The 12,993-nt window shown below is 38.7% G+C and overlaps 1 protein-coding gene across 1 annotated transcript; it reads left to right on the top strand.

The window, feature by feature from the left end:
* The first annotated feature begins 117 nt into the window (after positions 1-117).
* Positions 118-12,357, top strand: LOC119261566 (adhesion G-protein coupled receptor G5-like). The gene is made up of 10 exons (XM_037530866.1): positions 118-956; positions 2,975-3,103; positions 4,680-4,793; positions 6,128-6,179; positions 6,386-6,477; positions 7,240-7,355; positions 8,447-8,712; positions 11,075-11,165; positions 11,266-11,552; positions 11,996-12,357. The coding sequence occupies exons 1-10, from the start codon at positions 873-875 to the stop codon at positions 12,091-12,093; spliced, it is 1,329 nt and encodes a 442-aa protein (XP_037386763.1). The 5' UTR covers positions 118-872; the 3' UTR covers positions 12,094-12,357.
* Positions 12,358-12,993: the final 636 nt, after the last annotated feature.

The following is a 12,993-nucleotide window of genomic DNA, read 5'->3' as shown; positions in this document are numbered from 1 at the left end:
ATGGATGGATGGATGGATGGATGGATGGATGGATGGATGGATGGATGGATGGATGGATTTGGGTTTTATCATTTTATTTCTTTGTAAACTTTGGGAAGTTTACACAGCAGCAGCCAAATCACCGTAGCTGCTATTACAGTTAATAAAGCTATGAGATCTCAGCTACACAGAGTTAAACTACAGCAGAGCGAACACTAAGAGAAAAAAGGCCAGAATTCCCACCACTGGTCATTTTAATTAAAATACAGAATAGTTAAATGACCAGATTATATAACAAAGCATGGTTACAACTACCAATAAGATTTGACAATAATACAGGGTAATGAATGATTAATAATGAGTTCTTTAATGGTTATTGATTCGGTCATAAACACTGTACAAATAAATAAAAATGTCAGCAGTGAACTGAAGCTGTGGCTAACTGGTGACCATTTTCTATGTATTAGTTTGTGTTTTTCTAAAGTCAGCATTTTTAATGTCATCAAACATTCATATTTATCAAACAAAAGGTCACTACTGTCATTTTTCCTGAAGTAATACTACTTATTTTTACAAAGTATATGACCTAAGTAAAGTGTTGCCCTTCATGAAATTAAAATTCTAAACTTAAATCATCAACAAAGCAATTCATATAGTCTAGTAGACCTGGAGGGTATTTAAAATGCTTTAAGCTTTACCATCTGATTCATGTCCATGTCCCTGTGACCCGTGAAGACATTTTGGACAGTATGGGTTTATTCTTTTTTTGTAGGTTTGCATAAACAGCTTCTACAAGCTTCTACTACTGCTTTGTCAGTAAGAATATAGAATAGCATCTAATGACAATGATTCATTAATGCTGACAATCTGTGAACAGGTGTGTTGAAGACAGGATGAGGCATTGTAAAAAGGGCAAACATTTACTAGATGGTTCTGAAAAAGATTTCTATTTGAGGTCTGCAAACTCCTCCAGTGCGGTAAGAGCATTTTCCATATTTATTCACAACCACATGTGCCTTGCATTAATAACACTTGTTTACTGTAAAAACACTTGCTGTAAAACTGAATGAAGCAACAAATACACTACGTGATATGGAACCCATTGGATCCATATCATACGTGTTGAGTTATGCACAACTGTAATTTTATGAAAAAGCATTCATAGCAGATTGGGACCCTCTGGAGCAGCCGCACATGAGCCTAAGGTCACCATAGCCCATGCCAGGCACCAGCTAGAGGGGTATAAAGGTTTTCTAAGGTTATAGAAGTGTGTAATAAAACTTTGGGCCCACCGCTGGCTTCTGGGTGTTGAAAGGGTTAAACCAGAATTTTGCAGCAGCAGTGTGTTAAAACTTTTATAAACGTCATTATGCGAGTTGTTGAGCAAAAGCTTGGTACTTAAGTCCATTTAAGATAAGACACTGCCATATTTTTCACTGACAAGTATTTTAAAAGACTATTTTTCCTTTTTCTTTTCATGGACAGACTTCCAAGGAGTATCTTTTCCACATTAGTCCTGCTTCAACTTAAAAAGAGTTCAAAGGAATGCAATTAAGCCATTGCTTTTTTTTAATTTCCTGTTTTTATATCTTCAGATGAAAGTTTACATTACAGCAATTTCATGGCACTTAACCTTTTTGAGTCAGCTGTGTTTTGCAATGTGCAAATGGCAGTAATCTTTTCATTTCCCTAAGCCTGAAACTAACTCATTGCTTTCACAGGCCAGAGTGGACACACAGCACACTATCAACTAAGGCTCTCAGCTAGGCATTAGAAATGAAATTAGTTAATAAGTTTTCCCTTGTTTTTGTGTCAAATATTTGAATATATTCAAAATTTAAATATATTATTTTTCAAACACAAAGAAAATAGGGGGATACATTTGAATATATGCCATATTTCTAAGTTTATGCTGTGATTCCACAAGGAGGTCCTCAGCATAAATACCAACATCCGCAAAAACTCAGTGTTGTAAGTCAGTGGTTCTAAACATGGGGGTTGAGGACCTCAATGTGGTCCTCAAACAAATATGGGCCTAATCAGACATGCCTTTCAGAATGAAAATACCCATATGCCATAAAATATTCTGTCATTATTATAAGCTAAAACAGGTTGGCTGTGCAACTGAACACATATCCATACTGTGTGTAGCATATAAAAACCTGTAGTAGTGCTTAGTCAAGCAGCTAAATCAGCTGCTTACCTCACTACTTTTAGAATATTTCATGATTATTAGCATACTACATGAACAAGTGTCAATGGTTTAAGCATTATCTCATATGAAAACACGTCCGCCTAGCAGTGTCAATCAGCGTTTGTTCAATAAACATTGTTGTGTTCAAACTGACTGAGATGGTAAAGAGCAAATAAATTTACGCATTTTAAAACTAACTTTTTAAAATTTTATCTGGCAGCCGCAGACAGAGTTACTAAGTCCTGGCAGCAGTGAAATTGCACGGGGAATTTAACATTTGAATATTCCTTTCTACATTTGAATCTGAATTCAAATTTTGGTTTGACGGACCTGCTATGGATCTCCAGCAGATAATAATCAAAAACAGGAACCTGATCTGCAGGATTTAGCAACCAGACATGAACATCCCAGCACACAGCCTACTAGCACTGCAAAGTGCAGGATAATATTGTGGCAACGCTCAGAAGAAGTCAGGAGAGGCCATATTTTTACCTTGAAACATGCTTTTTTCATACAAACATGGCAGAAAAGCCACTAAAAGAAACAATTAAAACAGAGACGTCACTCAAAGCCAGAGGCTTTTTCTTTAAGCTAAAAACAAAGTTATAGTTGCTAAAAACACCACCCAACACAATAAGAACATAGAACACAACACAACTCAAACCTAGTACATAAAACGAGTGGGGAGAAACGCGTACCATGGGCCTCTTATGGCCCTTTTTATACCCGCTTGCAAGCTCTAATGCAGCACAGTTAGTCATGCATACATAATGAATTTTGTATAATTTGTTGCTTTCACAGGCGAGAGTGGACACAGTGTATGGACACATAATCCATATTCCCTCAGAAGCTGTCCTGAAAAGCACACTGTCAGACAGTGATCAAGAAGTGTACTTGATCGTATCTGTTCTCAACAGCAGCCTTTTTGAGGTTAGTAGCAGATTCCTGATTCAAATCATGGGCTAAAAGACCTGTACAGAGCTGTAATGCTTACTTGTGCATGACTTTTCAATCTCTTCCAATTTCCCAACATAGTCCACTACAGATGTGTCTGTGGTTAAACAGACTAATAACACTAAACCCACACTTACAATCTGCAGTGCTCTGGCTCTCCAGGACTGGACCCTGGCTCTACAGCAGTGTTTCTCAACACCAACCTAACAGACAGTCCACAGTTTTACTTTAAACTAGTCCCCAACACAGCTCAACCAAATCATTAAGCTTCAAATACATGTGCTACAGTTATACTGCTTTTACCTTTACCCTGATAAGGTCAGTTTGATGAAGCCAGTTTAGAAAATGTGTTCCTCAAATTAACTGTAAAATGAAATGAAACAAGGGTTTTATAGTTTCACATGAATTTAAAATGGAACAGAGCACAGAACTCAGTTCAGTTCAAACTACCAAACAAACATGTTTTTGAAACAGAAAGTCAGTATAATTACATACAATCTCTACTTGTATTCATATGTTAATTATGAAGTGGCACCTGTGTTCATTTGCATGAAAGTTCTTAGTAAATAAGCCACTAAATTACCCACCCCCAGTGACACAAAGTATCAATAATTAGTGCTTCATTTAGTAAAGCTGGCTCAAAGTGTAAGTATATATGACATAAACTATAGTATTGCAGTAGCGTGTGTTTTTAATATAATACATATATAATAATATATACAATGTACTAATTTTTGTTACGGCAAAAATGAATATGAAAAACATTAATCTACATGTTCACAAAAAAAAACAGCCAAAGACTACAGAGCAAGGCACTCTGTTACAGTAAAGTGTTTACTTCTTCCTGTAGCAATGTAGTGTATCTCTCTGAGAGAACAAAATTAAATACATGTAAAGCGTAAATTTCCTCTATATAGATTATCCATGCCGATATGTAACTTGCATGTGTGTTTGAACTACGTGCAAAAGCTGACTTAGATTGTGAATATGAGCAGCACACTGTGAGAACAGGAAGCAGCATAAACTCCACAATTAATCTGTCAAAGCATCTAATCCTACTAGCATAAAATTTAAGAACAGAGAAGCTCACCTAAAGAGGCGAGACTTGACTTTCGTTTAGTAACAGCTCTATAAGCTTGATTTTATTTCAAGGTTTTGAATTGTTTCTACTGGTTAGTTTACAGGTTTTCAAACAGCAATACACAATTAATAATTTTATTCAAGCATAAGTGGCTGTGTCTTGTTCAAAGGAAGGTAGTGACAGGCCTTTTATATGATGTTTACTGTGATTGGATGCCTCTTTTTAAATAAATATTGGGCATTCCCTTTTTCCTTTCTATTCAGTACAGATTCACATGTGCTTTAGAGAGTAAAATAGAAATAATGACAAGTGAGAACACATTCTCTAAAAAGTAATGAGTAATCCCATTACAGCTTGAGGTCTGCAATAGACTAGATTTTTCAAATAACTATTGTTCATGATGCTCTGAATTATAGTGACTGCAAAAACAGTTGAATCACACTGGTGTTCTCTACATGTATTTTGGCCCAGGCTACTTCAGACAAAGGATCTCCTCATGAGCAGGTCTTAGGAGTGTGGCTTGGCGATCAGGTCATCCACAACCTCTTTCATCCAGTTAGGATAGAGTTTGTAAATGTCAGTCAGGTAAGAAATTCTCCTGTTAATGCAAGAAACAAAATCACCCATTCACTGTAACTAAGCTGCTGGAAATTAAGTTTGTGATACAACTGACCCTTTAAAAATATTTAATTATCACTATATAATCATAATAAAAGGTATTCAGTTCATTTCTGTTATCTGAATGACACTAAACCTTTTTTTTAATTAGTTGTAAAAACTGTATTAAAGAAAAGAAAGAAAAAGTCTCCCTGCCTGTTGAGCTGCTTGTTAAAAGTATTTTTAGGGACACTAAAAATAAAGAATAACATTTTAGTTGTGAAAATCATAAATACAAAAAAAAAAATCAAGCTTCGACTATATGAATGAGACCACAAGCTAACACTAACAAATATAAAGAAAACAATCATAAAACAAAATTTAACTGTGTAGTCAATCCTGTATATTTGGGCATTTGTGCAAGTTACACCAAATTACCTGCAATATCATAGGTTGCAATTCATTTTGCAAGCATTCAAATAAAATACAAATGTCCAAAGCCCCAATTCTGTGGTGTAGTGAAAAAGTAAAGCCCAATCAATTATATAGTAAAAATGGCTCTCAAATCACCACAAAAAATGAAAATTTGTTTTCAAAAACCCCCATTTCCAGTGAACAAGAGTGCCATTTTCACAATTTCAAAAATATCCCAATACAGATGGACAGCCAATGAGCTGCAGAAAGCACTGCGCAGCTGAAGGCTAATAAGCTTCTCAACTGCACAGTCACACAAGTTTTAAGAAGGCTCACAGATATTTAGGCGCAGCTGATAATCTTTGTCATGAGAAGAGAGAAAGGTAGTGTAGTGAAAGGTGATCAGTGAGATTTAGCCAAAATGACTTGATTTCTGGGGAGCGTGTAAAGCGATTTTTTTTCATGAGACAGCAACATTGCTGTTTTTCATATGATCCTCAAAGTCATGTGTCAAATTGCATAGATGCCCTTTTGTGAATATATACTGATTAACATGCTCATTGTAATCCCATAAGTCGAAGTCAAACCTACTTCGTTAGACAGAACCCAAACTGAACTCTTCCTGCTGTCTGACTGCAAGCCAAAACAAATAATATAGCATTAACACCAGAAAAACAAAACATACCATTATCTTTAAGCTTTTTCTCTTCGTTTTTTTTCAATGGTACAGGGCCATAGGGCCCTCAGCAGCTGCTTATGTCACTTATTAGGTAGAACCCCCTTTGAAATGTACGTAACTACTGAGCAGCCTAATACACCAGTTAATACAATGTATAATTTTGATAAGTTCAGAATTGAAGTAATTTGCTTTAAGTTGTGTTTTTCCAAAAAACATTCATTTGTTTCAGAATGAGAGCAGAAAATGTGTCTTCTGGAAGATGTCACACAATAGCGAGCAAGGTCCTGAACCAAACTTTTAACTTTTTCAACTGAAATTTTTGAAAGAATCATTTCTTGTTGCAAGAAGCTGGTAATGAGAACATTACAACAAGCTGTGGGTCTCTTGCAGTGTTACAGTAGCAAGACATATAACTGCACATAAATTAGGCAGAAGTAAAAAAGACATACATTGATTTCCTGTTTCATGTTTGTTTCTGTACGTTTAGGTAGTTGGAGCACAGACGGCTGTAACACCATCCACAACAACACAGACATTGTCTGTGAATGCAATCACCTCAGTTTCTTTGCAGTGCTTGTTGTAAGTTCTGGCTTCCAAACAGACTATGATGGTCAAACACTAACTTTCTAAAGAGCACTTTGTAAGGGATCTGGGGTTCTTGCCCTTTCAGCTATATGTTATTTAATGGTTAATTAAAAAGAATCAGAAATATAATCATTACAGGAGTTATTTTAAAATGTGCCATTGCGTAGATGTTCTTTTGTGCCTAGAGTTTATCTGTGCAATGTTCAAGGCTGTTGGGCTCAAGACATCAGGACACACAGACACACACACACACATTATATATATATATATATATATGTGTGTGTGTATATATATATATATATATATATATAAGACACACAAAACCTATGCACAAATAGATGATGGTAATGAGGGCTTGTCTGGTGGGGGTTAAAAAATTAGAGAGAGGGAGGGGGGCATGTGGTTTTGGAGAAGACACAGGACTCAGTTCTTTTTGGGAGGAAAAAGGCTGGACAGATTGATAGCTCTCTCAATTCTGGGGCCCTAAAGGCTCTCAAGCCTTTTTTTTTCATTTTATTTCACTTTTGCTAAACTTTTCATATTTAGCATGATTTTTCTGTTTCGATTTCTATTTTTCATATTTCCATCATTATCATAAAAATATTTTTTTCATCCAATAAACTGGCAGAACTCCTTTTGTGTTTTTTTTTACACCAAAACAGATTTTTTTTCCATTTTCGCAATCTTACATTTTGATTCTTTCCATCATTCCTGATTCTTGATATAACTCTTGTTCACAATGTTGTTCCCTAACAGAGTCCTGATGCGCCAGATCCTGTTAATATTCATCGTCTTGAGTATATCACATACATTGGGTCATGCCTTTCTGTGGTATTCACACTCATCGCCCTCATGCTGTCTCTATGCCACAGGTGAGACAGCTCTTAAAATACACCCAAAAGTATGTGGACACACAACCCATACTATATGCTTCCAACTTTGTGGCAACAGTTTAGGGAAGACTCTTACCTGTTCCAGTTACCCCTGTGCACAAAGCGAGGGGTATGAAGGCATTGTTTGTTGAGTTTGGTGTGGAGGAACTCCAGTGACCTAAATACAGCCCTGACCTCAACCTCACTGAACTAGGTACAAAATCTAACATGGACTATCAAAATTCTTGTGGAAAGCCTTAGCAGAAGAGTGGAGGCTGTAATAGACACAAAGACAGGGCAACCCCATATTAATGCTCATGGTTTTGGGAGGAGATGTCCAATCAACTCATATGGCCGTGACGGTCACACATACACTTACATGCCATTTCCTTAGCTGTGTCTTATTGGATACTACAATTTATCACGCAGTTTCAACTATTCCCCTGAACACATCTTCTCCACTCATCTAATAATCAAGCACTTCCTTAAATATAGTCACTATAGATAGTAGCTAGTATCTAGCTTACAGTGCCAACTAATCAGTCAATTCCAGGTTACTCAAAGCAGAGTTGAGTGCTGCTGGAGGTTCACCATACTCTGCACTGAGCCCTGTTGGTGGACACATAATTCAGAAACACAACACTAGCAAAATAATTTACCCAGTACAAGTAATAGTTTCACTAACGTTTAGCTTACCATCTTAACAAGTAGAAAAGTAGCCTACTTTCTATCCCAAATGATCCACTTCATGATTAGAAACTGATGCTTCACCACAAGACTCTATAACACAATGCACAAAGGACACAGTGTGAGCGATGTTTAAAAGAAAATGCATGAACAATGGAATCATGTATCAATGGTCATTGCTACAGCATGCAAAATATACCATAGAGTTTGGCTTTGGTTTCCGACAGACTCAAATCCTTGCACTGTTGGACCACTGTCAACACTGCTAACCATAGACAATCTTGCTTTGTATGTACATCAGCTTATCAGCACTGTTAATGATAGACAAATGAAATTTTTCAAACTTTTAAAGGCATCTGTTTCCATTCTAACTGCAGCACAATGTATGGCCACTCTCTCCACAGGCAGGTAAAGGCAGATCACTCGGTCATCATTCACATGCAGCTGACAGGCTCACTGTTCCTCCTGCACTTCTTCTTCTTGGCTAGTTCCTTTTGGTCCAAAGCTGAGGGGGCAGCTTGCCTATCCCTGGGACTCTTATTGCACTGGGCCCTGTTGGGCACGTTAACCTGGACAGCTATTGAAGGCTTCCATCTGTATCTTCTATTGGTGCAGGTCTTCAACATCTATGTCAGGAGATACACACTCAAACTAAGCCTGTTAGGCTGGGGTAAGTTGTTGAAAATATGGTCTACCATCATCAAACTCTCTGAGGAATTAAGAAATCTCTACATGGTATGACAGTTTTGGCATGGATATTGGCCAAAAGTAGTTTGGGGCAAAATCCTCCTGGTGTAAGAAGCCTGGTGAGGTAATACAAGTAACATATAAAGAGAAACACTTTAAACGCCATTTTGGGTTATTTTGCCCCTTGTTGGGACTTCTTGCCCTAAAAGTTTAACTTTACATTTTCACTTCAAAAAGAAAAAACACAAACTTTTTTTTCTCCTCACAAAACCAAAAGTATTATGGCATAAGGAGCTCTCAGAAAACTGGGTAGAGACAAGGTTATGGCCCTGAACTCAGTCTTACTGTCTAAACTCACAGAAATCTAATGCAGCTAAGAGAAAAAGGGCACCTGGATCCAGGAGGTAGTGTCTTTCTGCTTTTGGCCCACTCCCTGCAGCCATCAGGGTGACATGGTCCTCCTGGGTTCCTGAGAGACTTCATTGGGAGTCCAAAACTGCTGAGGGGTTTTGTTGGTGCTTTGTCACTGCTGGCAGGGTTTTTTTGGGACAATAGCTTGGACAGGCAAAAGACCTCTGGGCTGACCATTGTGGCCCTGAGCATGTTACGATCCTGCTGGACCACAGAAGGATGGCAAGGTGATCCCGAAGCTGCTGGGGGGCTTTCACTGCACTCTGGCTCTGGGGAGCTAGGTGGGAATCTCTGTGTGGGTGAGGGGGCTTTGACTGTGCTCCAGTGTGGCCGAAAGCTCAGCAGGTTTCTCTGTGCAGCCTCTGGGGTGCAGAGTAAACACAGAGTAAACAAGAGTAAACAGTCCTCTAGCTGTTCTGCCTCCCCTTGTAACAGGACCCATCCAACACGTCCTCTCATCCTCGTGCTCACTCCCATTGCAGTCAGTGGAAACAAGATCATGGTCCATAACTCTGCTTTGTTGGTTTAACTCACAAAAATCACATGCAGCCAAGGGAAAACACATTACAGTCCTCTGCTATGCTAACTATAGCTTTATTTAAAAACCCACCACTATACCCTGCCCCACAAAGCCCTTGTAATAAAATAAAAGTCACAGACCAACTGAGGACACAGTGCCTAGCTACACCTAACCAGAAGCATGACAAACATTTTTTATATTTAAACTAAATACAACCCGGCGTGTCCCATGATGTGGCCTATGATGGCCACGATGTGTTAGGTGCTCCAGGGGAGGGTTTGAACTTTGGTCTCTTACATTGCAGTGCAGTCCTCCCAGAGTGGGGATCAAATCTAAGCTTCTAAAATTTTAAAGACTAACCACTGGGTCAGGATTGAGGTTTTTAAGCCAGGCTTGCTTTGAAAGATAGATACAGCACTAAGCTTATTTTAGAACATCTCTGGTCTACACAGTTTTAAAAATTCCTGGCCTGAGATGAGTCACAGGAAGTGCCAGAATAACAAGTCAAGGCTTCAGAGAAGGACATGTGTAATAGTGTCTAGCATAAATTACTCCTAGGTAGTGACTCTGTATCTACCTCTGGTGGCCACTTAGGACATTGCACCTTACCTTTTTAGTATGTATATCTCTCTTCACAACCCCGATAATTTTTTGTACAATTTAAGGTAAGAATTTAGATCAAATGACCCTAAGAATTATTGCCCCTGAATGTGTACTGTGCTATCATGTTCCAGCACAATAGCACAGGTACCTTGTAACATGGTAGCATCCAGACGAGTATGGATGAACTGTACCATGAAGGCAGAACTTGGTAGACTCTTCGCAACCCCCCATTTTTCTTGAATACTTTTCTTGACACAAAACTACACTTAGAGATTAGATTTGGCCCCATCATTTGATCAGAAGAGAAAATAATGGGGTTAGGGGCAACTTGTCCTGTGAACTGCATCCCCCCAATTTCCCTACACTGAAATAACTTGAGGGTAAAATGTAGCTCATTTAAGACAAAGCAGAATATGTGGAGTGTTCTAGGATGACATTCTTGAAATCAAGATTCATGATTATGCCCAGGTCACAAATTTCACTCATTTTGCCTAATCCTGCCCTAACTGATGCCGGTCTGCCTGATTTGTACTGCACAGTGCTGTTACATGATGTATTACTTGTTTGAATGAACAATTTGTGTAAAGGTGGTACATCTTATAAACTGACAACTAGTAATGTAATTCCACTTGTCTCTACATAATGAGGCATGACTCTGTCTAGGCTTCTCTGTCATGTCATGTGTTATGTTTTCAGTTTTCTTGTCATAAGTGACAACCAGCCAGCTTAGTTGGGATGGCAAGATTATGGAATCATAACATAAAGAACAACTGCATGTTTAGACATTGAATTGATTTGCCTTTTACCATAGGAGTTCCTACAATTACTGTGATGATTTGTGGAGTAGGTGGTTCATATGGCAAGTACACCCTAACAGAGAACACCAGCAATATCACCAGCCTGTAAGCATATACCACTTGTTTCAAAATATTCTTTGTTTCTTATCTCTTCCAATCTCTGCCTTTTCTCTACTAATGTCCATATTGCTTCCTCAATTTGTAGCTGCTGGATTCCCACTGCAGCTGTGAGGTACATAACAGTAAATGGTTACCTGGGGCTGGTGCTGCTCTTCAATATAGCTATCCTAGCAGTGACAGTGGTGAAGATGCGGCAGCTGAGACTACGGACTGTGCAGGCTGGGAGAAAAGTAAGAAGATTTTGGAAAGACTGGGCCAACTTGCTGGGGCTCAGTTGTGTTTTGGGGCTCCCCTGGGGGCTAGCATTCACCACAAAGGGAGCCATTAGCCTACCAGGAATTTACATCTTCACAATACTTAATGCCTTTCAAGGTGAGTGGAATAAACTTGTTCTTAAAGCAAAAATTCAGTGAAAATTTTTTCCTCATATTCTTAAAGGATTTTTCCAAAACATTCGAATGCTGGCCTGATTAAAGACAATTTTTTAAAAATTTCCCTTTACCTCAAACATAACTTATCCAGATCCTATTTGATGTCTAAAGTTTGCTTTCTTAGTTCTGCACTGGAGCTATGAGGCTAACCCAGAAAATATAGCTTATAAGCTCTAACTGGTATTGTGCAAACTGCATTGGCTGCTGCTACTGCTTTTAGATACGCAATGTGCTTTATCACTTGTATAGATCAGCGAAAAATGTTACTTTGCTGTTGTAGATTTGTTTCCATTCCTTTAGTCTTCAAGGCACAAGCTGTCATCTGATGTTTCCTCATGTTAAAAGGAACAGACGAAGCATGATTTGGGTCAATTTATCTTCCAGGTGTCTTGATGGTTCTGTGGTTTTGGTCTATCACATGCAAGTCCAATCATGAGGAGCAAAGCTCAAAGGACATCTCCCTGAGCAACATCAGATCATGATACTGGAACTTAAGCACAATGCAAAATACGCTGGACTGAATGGCTGCGTATCGGACTGCTTGTTCATGACATGGTCCTCCTGGGTTTTATATGGCGTTTATATTGTTACCAGAACAAACACTTGCATCTCCAAATTGCTAACTTTACCGTAGAAGGAATAGACCTACTGTACTTTTAATGTAAGTCGATGGAACCAGACTTTTTTCCAAGTAATTTTGGGCCACTTCTTCTGGTTCATTTGTCATGAAATTTCCGTAAAATGTAAAGGACAACAGGTATTTTCAAATTATGTCGTATACTGAAAAACAGCAAAAATTTTGTTTCTTCTGACAACACATACACAAACCTTCTAAGCTGCTTCTCACTCAGGGTCGTAGGGGGTGCTGGAGCCTATCCCAGCTGTCATCGGACAGAAGGCAGGATACACCCTGGACAGGTCGCCAGTCCATCGCAGGGCAGACAGACATACATGCACATGCACTCACACCTAAGGGCAATTTGCCATGTCTAACTGGCCTGACTGCATGCCTTTGGACTGTGGGAAGAAACCCATGCAGACACGGGGAGAACATGCAAACTCCACACAGAAAGGACACTGGTTGCCCGGCCGGGGACTCGAACCCAGACTCTTCTTGCCTCCATGCTGCCTGATCTGACAACAGTGATATAGATATATATGTGTGTATGTGTAGAAATACATTTGTGTGTCAAAATAAAAAAATGAGCAAAAACAACTTTAATGTAGTTGCATGTGTTGATAGCTGTTCGTCCACACTATTAGTGCTAAGCAGCTTAATAATAAACCCTCAGCTGATTTAATGCATACACATACCTGTAACTGTTTCTGCCATGAAAAAGCTCCACTCTCCACTCATTATAGAGGCTGCAATCCAATGCCAG

Source organism: Pygocentrus nattereri, chromosome 19, assembly GCF_015220715.1.
Source record: "Pygocentrus nattereri isolate fPygNat1 chromosome 19, fPygNat1.pri, whole genome shotgun sequence".
Taxonomy (NCBI): Eukaryota; Metazoa; Chordata; class Actinopteri; order Characiformes; family Serrasalmidae; genus Pygocentrus; species Pygocentrus nattereri.
Note: the sequence above shows the minus strand (reverse complement) of the source record. Positions and strands in the feature narration are given on the sequence as shown.